Here is a 12,913-nt window from a genome sequence, read left to right on the forward strand (position 1 = left end):
GCAAATGATCTTCAAAGCTCAATTCAGATCTTCTATGAAATATTGCTCTGCGCATCAGCATAGCCTTCACATACTTCACAAGTGCGTCCTATACTTACATACTAAGGACGTATTTAAAAAAGTATTGTAAATACTAAAGACGTACGGATTAGATCGAATGTACGTCTTATGGACACAATGAGTATGTCCTGATTCTTCACAGTACTTCCACATCGTACCTGTCTAATTTTCCGATAACCATCTGTCGCCCCCTTATGAACGACAACTCTCAGAAGTTGAAACTTGTGTGAGCTAAGGAATAACGAAGTCTTACCTTTTAACGTGTGATTCTTAACGCCTGGAATTAAGACTTATGGGATATATTCAGGATGTAGCCCAAAAAGCAGTTTCGTGAGTGATGAGCTTTAATATGGTGGAATTGAAACCTCTGGCGTAAAATGGATTGAAAAAACACTACTCACATTCGCGATTTGATAATCTAGTTAGCATGATTAGAAAAAAATTCAATTGAGAAGGAAATATTTCCAAGGGAGATTTGCTGTTAACAAAAATATTGTTAGGCTGATAAACAAGAATTTTTGCTACTATTGTTGAATAACAAATGCGTATAGCTCATATTTTCATTTGTTATGTTCTCAAACTGGAAAAATATATTTTTTCAAAATGTAAGTATTGTATAACTACATTATCTAGTATGAAATTTTTTCATAATAATAATAAAAATAATAATAATAAATGATTTTATTGAAAGGTTACTCAGTACAAAAGTACAATCTAACCTAACAAATGGCAGAATTCAACGTCTGCGCATGATAAATCAAGGCAGAAATTGCTCTTCCATCCAACCAGTAATGGATAACTTATATTAATACACATTATTTGCTATCGAACTTAATGAAAAATAGAAAAAAAAGGAGGGAGAGAAGCACCATAAATATCGTTGAAATCTGATAAAGTAATTTTTGTGTATTCAAAAATTTTGCAAAATAATTTGTTTCGAGGCGAATGAATTTGAAACATTATTTATGATACCCTAAAAACCAATAATTTTTTCTGTTTTATGCAAAATCTCTCATTGCAATGGTTTGACAATCACTTTATCCAATGTAACAAACATTACATCTATGGTCCTCAAATATTTCAACAGAAAATTTTTCGATTTAAAAAAAAATTCAAGCAGTCAATTTGAAAATGATTCAATTCAATCACCGTTTTCCTGGCTTACTTCTTCGCATTGTCTGAAAATTAATGATCTAATAAAAAAATATCATTGCTAATTTTTAATATTTCAACACGTGGGTATTTTAGGATGAAAATGCTGTATATATTTTTTGAGTATATATAAAAATAACAGTATTCTCAGGAGTCTAAAAGTATTAATCTATGAAATATCGTCAAAAACGAATCATTTTTTCAGAAGAAAAAATTAAAAAGGAAACATTTCGATTTTCAAAAATTGTCTGCAAAATTTCAGGAGGGTAATGTGGAAAATGTTCCATACAAAACAAAAATAGATCTTATTATGTATCCTACAGATTTTATATTCAACTGTTTTCATCAGGAAATCTAGTTTCGGTGGAAATCACGAAAATTCAATTTTCCACCCTTGAAATACATCCCATTTCATCCCCCGTACCTTGTATGTACTCTACTTTATTGTTTCCATGAATTTCTATCTACATTTTCACAAGAACAAGCATATGTATGACACAAAGTAATAAACCTTTCACACAGAATTGGTTTTTATGTTTTAATTTCTCTCAAATACTTTTTTTTCAGACTGACTTGGAGCAAGTCCTTCAAATTGCCAAAGATGTTGAAATGAAGTGAGTATGTAGCAACTTAATTAAACATACAGCGAGAGCATTGACCTACGTAAACTGGCAAAGAAACAATTACGTAATCATTGTTAAAATATTCAACCTTACAGAACGGCGATTTGTTTTCTCAGCACATTAACAGGTTGATATGGATCACTCAAAATAGAATAAACGTTTTTTTTTTGTGAACAGAATATATGGCACACATTGGTCTAAGTTCTGTTAAATATATTGTCAACCATATGATAGCAGAAAAATTTCAAAATATATCATTCAAAGTCTAGAACAACTTATCAATCAAAAACATATAGAAATTCAAACAATCGCAAAAAAATATTCACTCAAACATCTGCTCATCGATGATTGGCCTAGAGGTTATGCGTTATGAACCTGGTCAATAGTCATTGGTTGAAAGGTGTGATTTATGAAACATTTTCGCCACTTAACAATAACGGTAGAATAATTCATACTTTCAACAGACAAATTGAAAAATCAATTTGTTTCATAGGCGTAGTAAACAAAACTGCATATATCTGTGTGTTTTATTTTTTGTTTTCTGACAAGCATGTCTAGGGTCAGTTAAGATGAAATTATATAACACATGTACGATCAAGTTTATCACAGAAGTGGTTTGGTCATCATGAATCAGCATTGTTGTCTAATATAACTACTATACATGTTATATCTCATTTTGGAAATATAAGTTTTGAAAAAAAATTTTTTTTGGAAAAAAAGAAAACAGTACTGTATTCCGTTGAGTTGAAGAATGTAAACTATAATGTACTTTAATGTGACCTACAACTCATTCCGCCACGTAGAACGTTATTTATAGAAAATAACTAATCACTTATTCTAAAATGGAACAAGTGGTGAAGAACAGCGTATTGCCGGATGTCGATTCAGTATAAGTCAGCATTGACATTGATCTCGTTTTATTAACGTGACCTTGGGTATGAATAGAGAAGGTCAATAAACAACATAACATACCAATATCACTTCATTGAATATTTTTTCATTTTTTCATACGCACAAAATAATGCAATCATCATTTGACATTTTCAGGTTTCCTGTACAAGTTGATTCTGGTTTGATTGAGGTGGTTGCTCCCTCTCCAGGTTACTACCCAAATTTCGATAAACTTCAGCCGTCACTAGGAGATCCTCCAGAAAGAGTGCGTTGGAGATCGAAACAAAATTTGGATTTTGCCTTTCTGATGTCTTATTGCCAACCAAAAGGTCAGTATGCATTTTTTAAAGTCACCCAAATGACTGCAAATGAGTTTTGAGAACATTTCACTTGTTTGTTGTCTTGTACTGAAAGGTTTGCCAGTCAATATAAATGCAAGTTGTTATGCAGTGTGGATGTAAAAAATTCCTAATTTTCGAAAGGGGCAAGATATCAAAGTCGTATAAAGTTTATGTTTAAAGGTATGTACTTTTTGGAAAAGGGCGTTGTAGTTTTTTCTGCCAAATGGAAAGAGTTTTAATGATCGACGTTTCTGGGAATTTTCATCTCAGATCATCTGAAAAAAGTTTAAATTGTCATGGAGAACTTCATAAAGGTGTAGCTAGCGTAAACTGTTCAGTTTCCTTCGATTAATCACTACGTTAATTCAAAGTGCACACATCGCCAAAATTCTTGGACCCCCTTTTTGTTGTCTAAGTGAGACACTATTAGCATAAGTCAAGAAGTGTATTACAAAGTACATTTAATCTGGTTATGTAACCAACGCAAATTGCCTGAATTTAATTTTAACTGAACAAGAACAAAAATACAAACAAAAAGTAGTGCATAATAAAATGATTTCCAGAATCTGAAATGTAGAAGAAAACCAGTTTAGAGCGAAATCAAAAGTGCATTAATATTTGGTGTGTCCTCCCCTATTCTGTACTGAGGTATTAACTCGCCTGTGCATGGAAACAATAATGGCGTTATTGGTATCCATTGGGATGTTGTTCCATTCTTCTTGTGCCACAAGTGTGAGTTCCGGGAGGGTGCTAGGAGGATTGATTCTGTTTGAGATTGTTCGTTCAATGAAATTTCACATGTGCTCAATGGGATTCATGTCTGGTGAATTTGCTGGCCACGTTAATGTTTGAATATTCTCAATATCTAGTGCATTTTGTACTATTCTCGTGTGATGGGGCCTAGCATTGTCATCCATGACAATGAAATTAGCTCCAATTTCATTTCAGAGAGAATATATAATGAGTTCAATATGGTTTCGAACATATATATCCCCTCATAGTATGTGGAATGTGAATAAGATGCGTACGACGACCATGCACTGTGCCTCCCCAAAACATTACTGATCCCCCTTGGTATGAAATTACTTGTCTAGCAATAGATAGTATTTCTTGTCGCCCTGGTCCTCTCCAAACTCTGTGTCGCCGACTATGATTAACTATACCATATCTGGTTTCGTTCGAAATAAAAGGACATTTTTCCACTGAGCTAGAATCCAGTCTCTGTGTTCCTGTGCCCACTGTAGACGAATGGCTATGTGTCAGGAAAATAGCCTAGGTACTCTTAATGACCTCCTGGATTGAAAATTGGCTCTAGCAAGTCTTCGCTGCATTGTGGTACTGAAAATTAATCGACCAAACGTTCTTCCCAAATGAGTTCCGACTGCAGAGACTGTTATGGTTCGATTCCGACGTACATATCCTGCTAGATAGTTAGTTACCGTAGGACGCCCAGTTTAAGTCTCCAGTCAACGCTGTATGCGGTCTCGGCCTATATCCATCGACATAACGCGGCCCTAAGAGTGCTATATTAACATCTACGGCACTCTCACGGTATTGACGAGACACTGGTGTTGCCCTACGCTCCGGGGGATATTGAATCTGTTGGGGGGAACGAGAAGTGCAGAATTTATTGGAACTATTCGTTCCCCACCCTCAGGCCCAAGCTAATAAGCCTGATGTAGTTCTTCTCGACCACCAGACCAAAACGATATTTGTCGTGGAGTTTTCAGCTCCTGGCGAGACGAATATCGTCAGAAAAGAGGAAGGAAAACGGATAAAAAATCGAGATTTTCTCTTCGAACTCCGCAGACTCTATCCGGATCACTCTGTCAAGATGGTTGTTCTGATTATTGGAGTCCTTAGTGGAATGATGTCCTCTCTACTCTCGAATCTTAAAATCACACCGGCTTGCCGCATTAAGGCAGAAATCTTATCCGCACAGATGCAGAAGGCTGTCATTCTTGGCTCACTGTTATGGTTCGATTCCGACGTACATATCCTGCTAGATAGTTAGTTACCGTAGGACGCCCAGTTTAAGTCTCCAGTCAACGCTGTTAGTTTCCTGGTACAAATGCACTATTCGGATAACTGAAGCGCAGGGAATCCTCAGTCTATCCGCGATTTGATGATTCGGCAGATCCTCATCATGCAAAACCACTATTCTTGCTCTATGGAACACTGAAATTTTATTGCCAGGCATAATTGCATAAGGAACTCAACAATCATTTAATCACGCTAAATCGATATGAACCACTTTTTAAACAATGGCATCTAAAATTAGAGGTAATTGTTTTTGTAAACATTTTTGCATGCCCAGCTAGCACAGGTGAAAGAAATAAAGATGAAATGTAGAAAAAACCAGCCATAATAGATATTTTGTTTTACAATTTACGAGGGGGGTTCAAGAATTTTGGCGATGTGTGTATTTTCCGTCTCTGTTCTCTTGCTCAGAATTCAAAGAAATGAAATGAATCTTGCAATGTTCATCTTTAATTTATTTTCTTTCCGAACAGATGTCAAAGAAGTTATGCAATGTGTCAATATTTTTAATAAACTTTTGAAACATTCAATGTAGAAGGTTCAAGGTGTTTTCTGATAGTTAACCTTTCGCCACTATTTCCATACCTTTTTTCGAGTTGGGTAGCCAAGTACCAAGTAGGTACGAATAATTTCTAAAAAACTATTTCAGATATACGTCTCTCCAGATTCTCGTCGTGTTACATTTCACTCGTTGTCCACCGTTTGATTTCGAAATGTGTTCTGACAATTCTGATGCTATTAATTGTCTACTTCTGATGTAATCTCGATGTTCATTCTCTCTCACTTTTAATGGTGTACGGTTGATTTATGTTCATGAATAAACGCTCCGGCAGTATATTAAATTATTCTCAGATAAATATTTATTTCATGAATAAACAGTCCAATAGTATAACTCACTAAATTATCCCAGAATAAGTCTGAAATTTATGAATTTGTAAACATATTCCATTATTATCAGGATGTAGACGGTGAATATTTTAAAAATTTATTGGGATGAAATGCAGAAGGCTCAACAAAGTTTTATTGAGATTGTTATTTGTTGTTTGTTTGCAAACTTTTGAAAAATACGACTGCAGGAACGTGAGATTTGTTTTTCAAAAATGAAACTGCATTGGATAGGGAACTGGAAGGGAATTCCTTTGTGTAATCACTATAAATGTTGAGTATCAATGTAAGTGGCCTGTATTTCCTGTCACATGAATTCAAGTATGGTCCTTTTGCGTGATTTTGGTAAATGGAGTTATCAAATATTTCAAATTGAACCGAACTATTAGGTTAGGCTGGTGAATGGGTTTATTTGACCCTCCATCGCAACCTGCAAGGGTTTTTTGTGGCTCACACCTATTCACACTCGAACAAATAAACTCATTTTCTCAAAGTAGCCGATTTATTTGTATGTTGAGTGGTCTTTCAGGTCAGATGGTAAAAGAACGGCTCTGTCGAACTCTAAAAACCTGATTGGGCCCCAGCGGAGCAGGCACGAAATATGTGCTTTGATGTTTCATCATTTTCCACACAGACAGTGCGAGTCTCTGTATAAGATGATTCAAATGACAGTGACCTGTAAAAAGGCCTGTTAGACATCTGCACCAGAACCGGAAGTTGTTTTTGATCCATCTGTGAACCAACAACTATTTGCTCCTAATATTTCCTTCTCCCGAAGGATTCAGTCCTCTACTCGGGAACAATACTTCATAAGGCACTTCGTAGTTTACAGTTGGAGGCATGAAGTCAGAGGTCATTTCTAGAATGCTGTGACTTCCAGTGTCAACCAACAGTCTGTTGCACTCTGCATTGAATTGATTCGTGCAATTGGCAATGTGCACAAGTCTATATGCATTCCATATAGCCTCTCTCTTCCGAAAAATGTGGAGAGGAGATAGATCTAGAAGGATCTTCATTGCCGCTGGCGGTGTGGTACTGATGGCACCACTAATGGCCAGACAAGCCTGTTTCTGTAAGCCATAGATCTTCGCCTGGGCCGTTTTCTGTATAGCCTTCGGCCACCAGGCAATTGCACCGTAAGTGATTATTGATCTAACAATCATAACATAGATCCAATGGATTTGTTTGGGACCTCAACTACAAGTTCAACCACAAATCCTTCGACATGTCCATAGGAACAGACTAGCTTTTTGTAAAAATTTTCTCAAATGGGCGTTCCAGGTGAGTTTTTTATCAAAGACAATGCCAAGATATTTCACCTCCATTCCAAAAGGAATGATCTCACCATTGAGGGAAAGTGGCGTTAGATCGTCCTCCCTGATGAAGGAGATTATCATAGTTTTATTGGGGTTAACAGATCTGCTCCCTCAGGTACCAACTGTGAACAACGTCCATCGAGCTTTGGAGGATATTACCGAGCTGTGCTCACCTTGAGAAATTCGAATATCGTATGTTTTCTAGTCACACATCCTGCTAGGCAATAATGTTACTCTCAAGACATTTCACAGCAACCGCCATCTCATGCATCACTTGGACCGTTTGCCGGAATATTGTATACGAGGGGTGCGCGATATAGTCACAAATGGAGGCGAGCACAGTAATATCGCGATCCGGATATTGTTAATCGAATACAAAGAAAAAATCTTTCAGAAAACACCGTGGTGAGGAAATGACTATGATGATGATAAATAATTGAAATTAAATTCAAAACAGGGGTGAAGACGGAGAAAAATGTTGCTTTGACAAAATTTTTGTCTAATTAAAATAGAAAAAAATTTTCACGTCCGCACTGTATGAGAACACTAGTCCCAAATAGCAGAATTGTAACACTCTTCTCGACGTGTGTTTCTCTACGAACGCCAAAAGTTAGACAGTCACTCAAAAGCCACGTTCAGTTACCGAAAGTTTGTTTTAAGGTACGTTCTACGTTCAGCTAGAGGATGATATTTTAGCCAAACCGTCTTATGTTACCATCATGAAGAAGTTCGCAATCGAGAAAATTGCTAGACAAGAGCCATGGTTTGTTTTGGATTTTTGTCAGCTTGGATTCATTGGTAAGTTCATAGAATCAGCGCTTGCTATATGTTTGACGCTCCGCAGCTATTTGAAAAAATGTTTGGGAAAAGAAGTTTTTGGCCTTCTTCTTCTCTATCTTGATACACAACATGTGGGAATCTTTCAAAGGAAAAAAGAACGCAATTAATCTCAAAATACACTCTTTACAAAGATGTGTGGATCATGCAAAGCAGTAACTTTCAGACACAAACTGAAAAAAAAAGCCTTTCGAAACAGCTATTTCTAAACAAATATTGAATTATACGAAAAAAAAACTTTCGAAACAAATACTTCTATATGAACGCTCAATTATACGAAAGACACTTTTCTCCAATCATTTTGTATTACAAACATTTGTGGAATCGAATCAGATATCATTGACATATATCATTCACATATATCAAGATGGAGAAGTAGAAAGCCAAAAACTTTCCCAATAATTATCTCTCCTATAAAATATACCCTTTCAAGTGAAAACTAAATGTTGAAATGTGTCGTTGTGTATTTGAGGATTTGGTTCAATTCACTATGTCTATATAGTTAGTTTTCTTCACTGAGTGCATTTTTTGCCACAGCTGACTTCTCTGTTCGACCCAGTCTGCTATTTCTTTCAGCCTTGTTCCCATGGATAATTTGGTGGTTTCGATGTATACCTTCCCACAAGTGCACGGTATGAGATAAACCCCTGCTGCTGATAGTGGGTCCCTTTTGTCTTCAGCCGACCTGAGGCTTTGTTGTATCTTCTTGGTATGTTTGAAAACAGTTTTAATGTTGTGTTTTTCCAAGAGTTTTCCAATTCTCTTTGTGACCCTGGCGATATAAGGTAGAACACGCATGCAACCATCTGAGCCTTCTCCTCGTTTTAAGCCGTAGGACTCTTCAGTTTCAAGGCTTTGTTGATCTTGGGTACACTATTCGATCTCAAGGTCACTTGAAGACATTCCAGTTCTTCCTCTAGATTCTCTGGTCCACATATTATTTGAGCTCGTTCCGTTAGAGTGGAGCTGACTCCAAAAATCCACGGCCTTCAAACCCGAAGAATAGTGACAATGAAAACTTCGGCTGTCTTAACCATTTTGTTAATACTTACAAATGATTTCTTTGAGTATGAAATCCTCATGATGCTAGGAATCCTCACACATGATAACACTGCGACTAACGCAATGAAAATTCCGAAGAAAATATATATTCAACTTCAATGATACATAGTATTCAAAATAAAATTTCAGACAGTAGTGGCAAGTAAAATAATATTATATAAAAATATATTTTGTGCTAACTGTAAAGTGACCGACAATAAAATTCATTTAGTCTGAATAATACAGGTGTTTTTTATGAAAGATTTGCCACAATAATGTTATTATTCCACACAAATAACTTTTTCGATAATTATTGAATATGTGCTGGACTTGACCGATAATGGATAAGATTGCATAACGTATTCAATAAATACTTCAGTTTACAAAACCGTCACACGTGTTTCTCAATACAACAGCTTTCTCAGTTGTATTAATTACCTCAGGCATGTTCATACAATTACAAACATGCCTGAAAAAGCTATTGTATGGCAAAACACGCGTTGCGGTTTTGTCCAAAGAACTGTCCAAAGAAAATCTCACAATGAAGTGTTACTTGATTATGAAAAATGAGAAATATAACTTTCTATGTTTTTTTACCACTTTTATTTGTAACTGTAAATGTTCTTTAAGGACATTTTCAAACTTATACAATAGTTTATTGTACATCATTCAATTTATTGTTACTTGATTTGTTATTAAATGAAAATTGTGTTTTCCATCAATATATTTATGGTAAATAACTAGTTTATCTGAACTATTTTGCTTCATGTATCATCAACAGATGTCATTATTTGTTGGTGTTCCATAAAAAATTCAAAGATTGAAATGTTATTTGAAATTGAGTTATATAATTTTCAGGAAAAATGTTTAAAAGTGCAGAATTACCGTGGCTGATTCAATTCTTCCAAATGTTTTTCAACGATAAACCAGTGGACTGGCTGTTGGACCATTTGATCACCACAAAAATTTGCAACTGGAATAAGAAGGTGAGTATATTAATTTTTATACATTTTTGAAGATCTGTATCATTGTATTCAGAATTTGGGATGAACAAAGTCGGTTGTCGAAAAACTGCCTTTTCATGAAGACTCGCCAATCAATTAGAATCCCAACATTTTCCCAAATGGTGCACAATCTAAAAACATCACTTTATTTCGATAATTTTTCTAGGACAACTGTAAAGCAGATAAGGCAAAAGTATGGATCCATTTTAAGCCTTCCCTCTTCCAACATATAGGTACACATTCATCTTTGAAGGGCAAAGTTCAAAAACTCAAGGTAAGTTGCACGATATTAAAAATGTATCGTTCAGTGGTTTATTGTTAGTTAGTAGCTGGAAATATCCACATCTGCAAATACTAAATGGTTTTTCAATAAGTATATATACATTCGTTTAACACGTTTCAACTTTATGTCTGCATTTCAAAAAATCCCTTTGCAGCAAAAATGTTTTCAAGTTTTTAATAAATACCAATAAAAAACCTATGTAAGTCACTTCTTCAACATTTTATTCCTAGCATTAATCGGTTGAATGAAGAAGTTCACTTTTCCACCATCGATGTATGAATCCCTCTATTCACTTCAAGACTTCTGATATAGTATCAATCAATGTTACATCTTCAAGTACGTTGGACTCAGAACATACCTCAAACATAATTTTATCATTTTGAAAGATTTAGTGCAAGAATAATCACCTGTAGGTATTACAAATATTAACTCCACTTGTCATATGCGAGTTCCTTCCAGCTGAAGAGACTGATTTATCTATTAATGTTTTATATACACAGGTCCGGCATCGGGTTCCGAGCGTTAAATACGGATCCTTCTGCGAAACATCCTGTTTTTCTTTGACTTTGCCCAGTTTTATGCATCTTTGAAACAGCAGTTGAATTTGAAAGATACTACCAGTATCTTAGAAGGTCTAGGTTCTTTTCAGATGGGTTGATAACATCCTCTATAGAAAACTTCGAAAATATTGAATATTTGGTTTGAAAAGTTTGTGAATTTTTTGAACTCCTCAGTTGTTTTTCTTTTCTTATACTTGGGAGCCGTCTAACTTGTCCATATCTCCCAGGGCTCATGTGCTCATTGCGTTTTTCTCCCATCCTTCTCATTCCAATAATAGTGTGCCTTATAGTAGTATATACAGGTCCCTTGCTGGATGTATTCAATATCTTCTGGGTAGTCCATAAATTGTTTGTTTCCTGAGAGCCACTGCCTCGCATTCGCATAAAATATGACGAACTGTCTTTGTCCTTTTGTTACATTGCCTGCAGTTTATATTTTCGTTGTGAAGTCTCATTTTGTTCACATGCTCTCTCAATGGACAGTACCCAGTAAGTAGCGCTATATTCGTTTCAAGCTGATCCCTGCTCTGTTGAAGCAGTTCTTTGGTTTTGTCTCGGGCAGACTCGTTATCAGGGTTTTTCCACATGAGTTTTTGGGTGTGTTTTGTCAATACTCCTAATATTTCTTGTAGATCCATTTATCGATCTGGTTCCGTACCATAGAATTTGGTACACCTAAAGTCGATTCGGGGCCCATACATAAAGTTGATGACCCGTGTCTGGCAAACTCGTCAGCTCTTTCGTCGCCTAAGTGTCGGTACCCAGTATATTATCAATATATTTCTGTCCCTCAGTTCCCTCAGTTATTCACGACATTCCTAGACCAGTGTCGATGTCATTTTTGGTTCCGTCAGTGCCTCAAGTGCAACCTGGTTGTCTGTGATAATATTGTTCCACTCATTTGGTTGAGGCCTCAAATTGAGGCTGTTCCAGAGTTGCAAGATTGCAAATACTTCAGCCTGGAAGCGTATTCCCAGGATCGCTACTGATTTTCCACTCTTCGCGGTTTGAATCTACAACTGCGAATTTTATGTCGAACATGTATTTGAATGACATGTGGTCTGAGATCATGTTGAAAATTCGTTCCCCCACATATTCCAAAATTTTTTTTGCCCGATCCCATTAAACTGAGCTTTCCAGTCTGAATTGGCTCATCTCCACCTGACAAAATCATCGATTATATTTTATTTCATATTCGTTGTGAAACAAACAATAAGACGTTTTTTTGAAGGTATTCGACAATGTTTTGTGGTGTATTTCATTTGTTCGGACTTCCATTGTCTGATATTATATAAATTAATTTGAAATCCTTGAAAGAATAAAAAAGGCATTTTGTCGAACTACTAGGGGCAATCGAAGTCAAAGAGCAGGATCAACTGATCAGTTTCTTCATATAGAAGAAGCTATCCGAAAATAGGAACCTGAAAGATAGAACTTACTTACAAGTAATCATGGAATTACTAGGATGCTGTATACGAAACTGCCACTTCCAACTGAAGGACGAATTCTTTACGAAAGATGAGGGACTGCCAATGGGATCGCCACTTTCACCGGTTATAGCCTATATGAAGTGGTTTGAAACTCTGGCCATTGAAGAAGCCCACAAGAAGCCTCGAGTCTGGTTGTGATATGTGGACCACATCTTCATAATATGGAACCATGGGAATGCAGAACTAGACACCTTCCTGAAGCACATCAACAACGTAAGTCCATCACATTCACAATGGAGAAGGAAGTCCACAACGAATTGCCATTCTTAAACGTATTGGTGAAGAGGACACTAAATGGGAAACATATGTATACGGAAACCCCACTCACATGGGATAGTATCTGAACCAGGAATCCAACTACCATCAATCGACTAAGAGAAGAATCGCTCG

General features: G+C 36.1%; 1 protein-coding gene across 1 annotated transcript in view; it reads left to right on the top strand.

The window, feature by feature from the left end:
* The window catches only part of Mgat4a (alpha-1,3-mannosyl-glycoprotein 4-beta-N-acetylglucosaminyltransferase a), a 107,997-nt gene that overhangs the window by 55,813 nt on the left and 39,271 nt on the right, over nucleotides 1-12,913 (top strand). Inside the window, exons 4-8 of the mRNA XM_074182676.1 lie at nucleotides 1,780-1,826; nucleotides 2,883-3,055; nucleotides 7,969-8,106; nucleotides 10,045-10,172; nucleotides 10,357-10,464. Of these exons, the coding sequence (XP_074038777.1) occupies nucleotides 1,780-1,826; nucleotides 2,883-3,055; nucleotides 7,969-8,106; nucleotides 10,045-10,172; nucleotides 10,357-10,464 (594 nt within the window). The remainder of the gene's footprint in view (nucleotides 1-1,779; nucleotides 1,827-2,882; nucleotides 3,056-7,968; nucleotides 8,107-10,044; nucleotides 10,173-10,356; nucleotides 10,465-12,913) is intronic.

Source organism: Leptinotarsa decemlineata, unplaced genomic scaffold (assembly GCF_025532065.1).
Source record: "Leptinotarsa decemlineata unplaced genomic scaffold, Ldec_3_MD MMD2_P_RNA_scaffold_2, whole genome shotgun sequence".
In the NCBI taxonomy this organism is placed as follows: domain Eukaryota; kingdom Metazoa; phylum Arthropoda; class Insecta; order Coleoptera; family Chrysomelidae; genus Leptinotarsa; species Leptinotarsa decemlineata.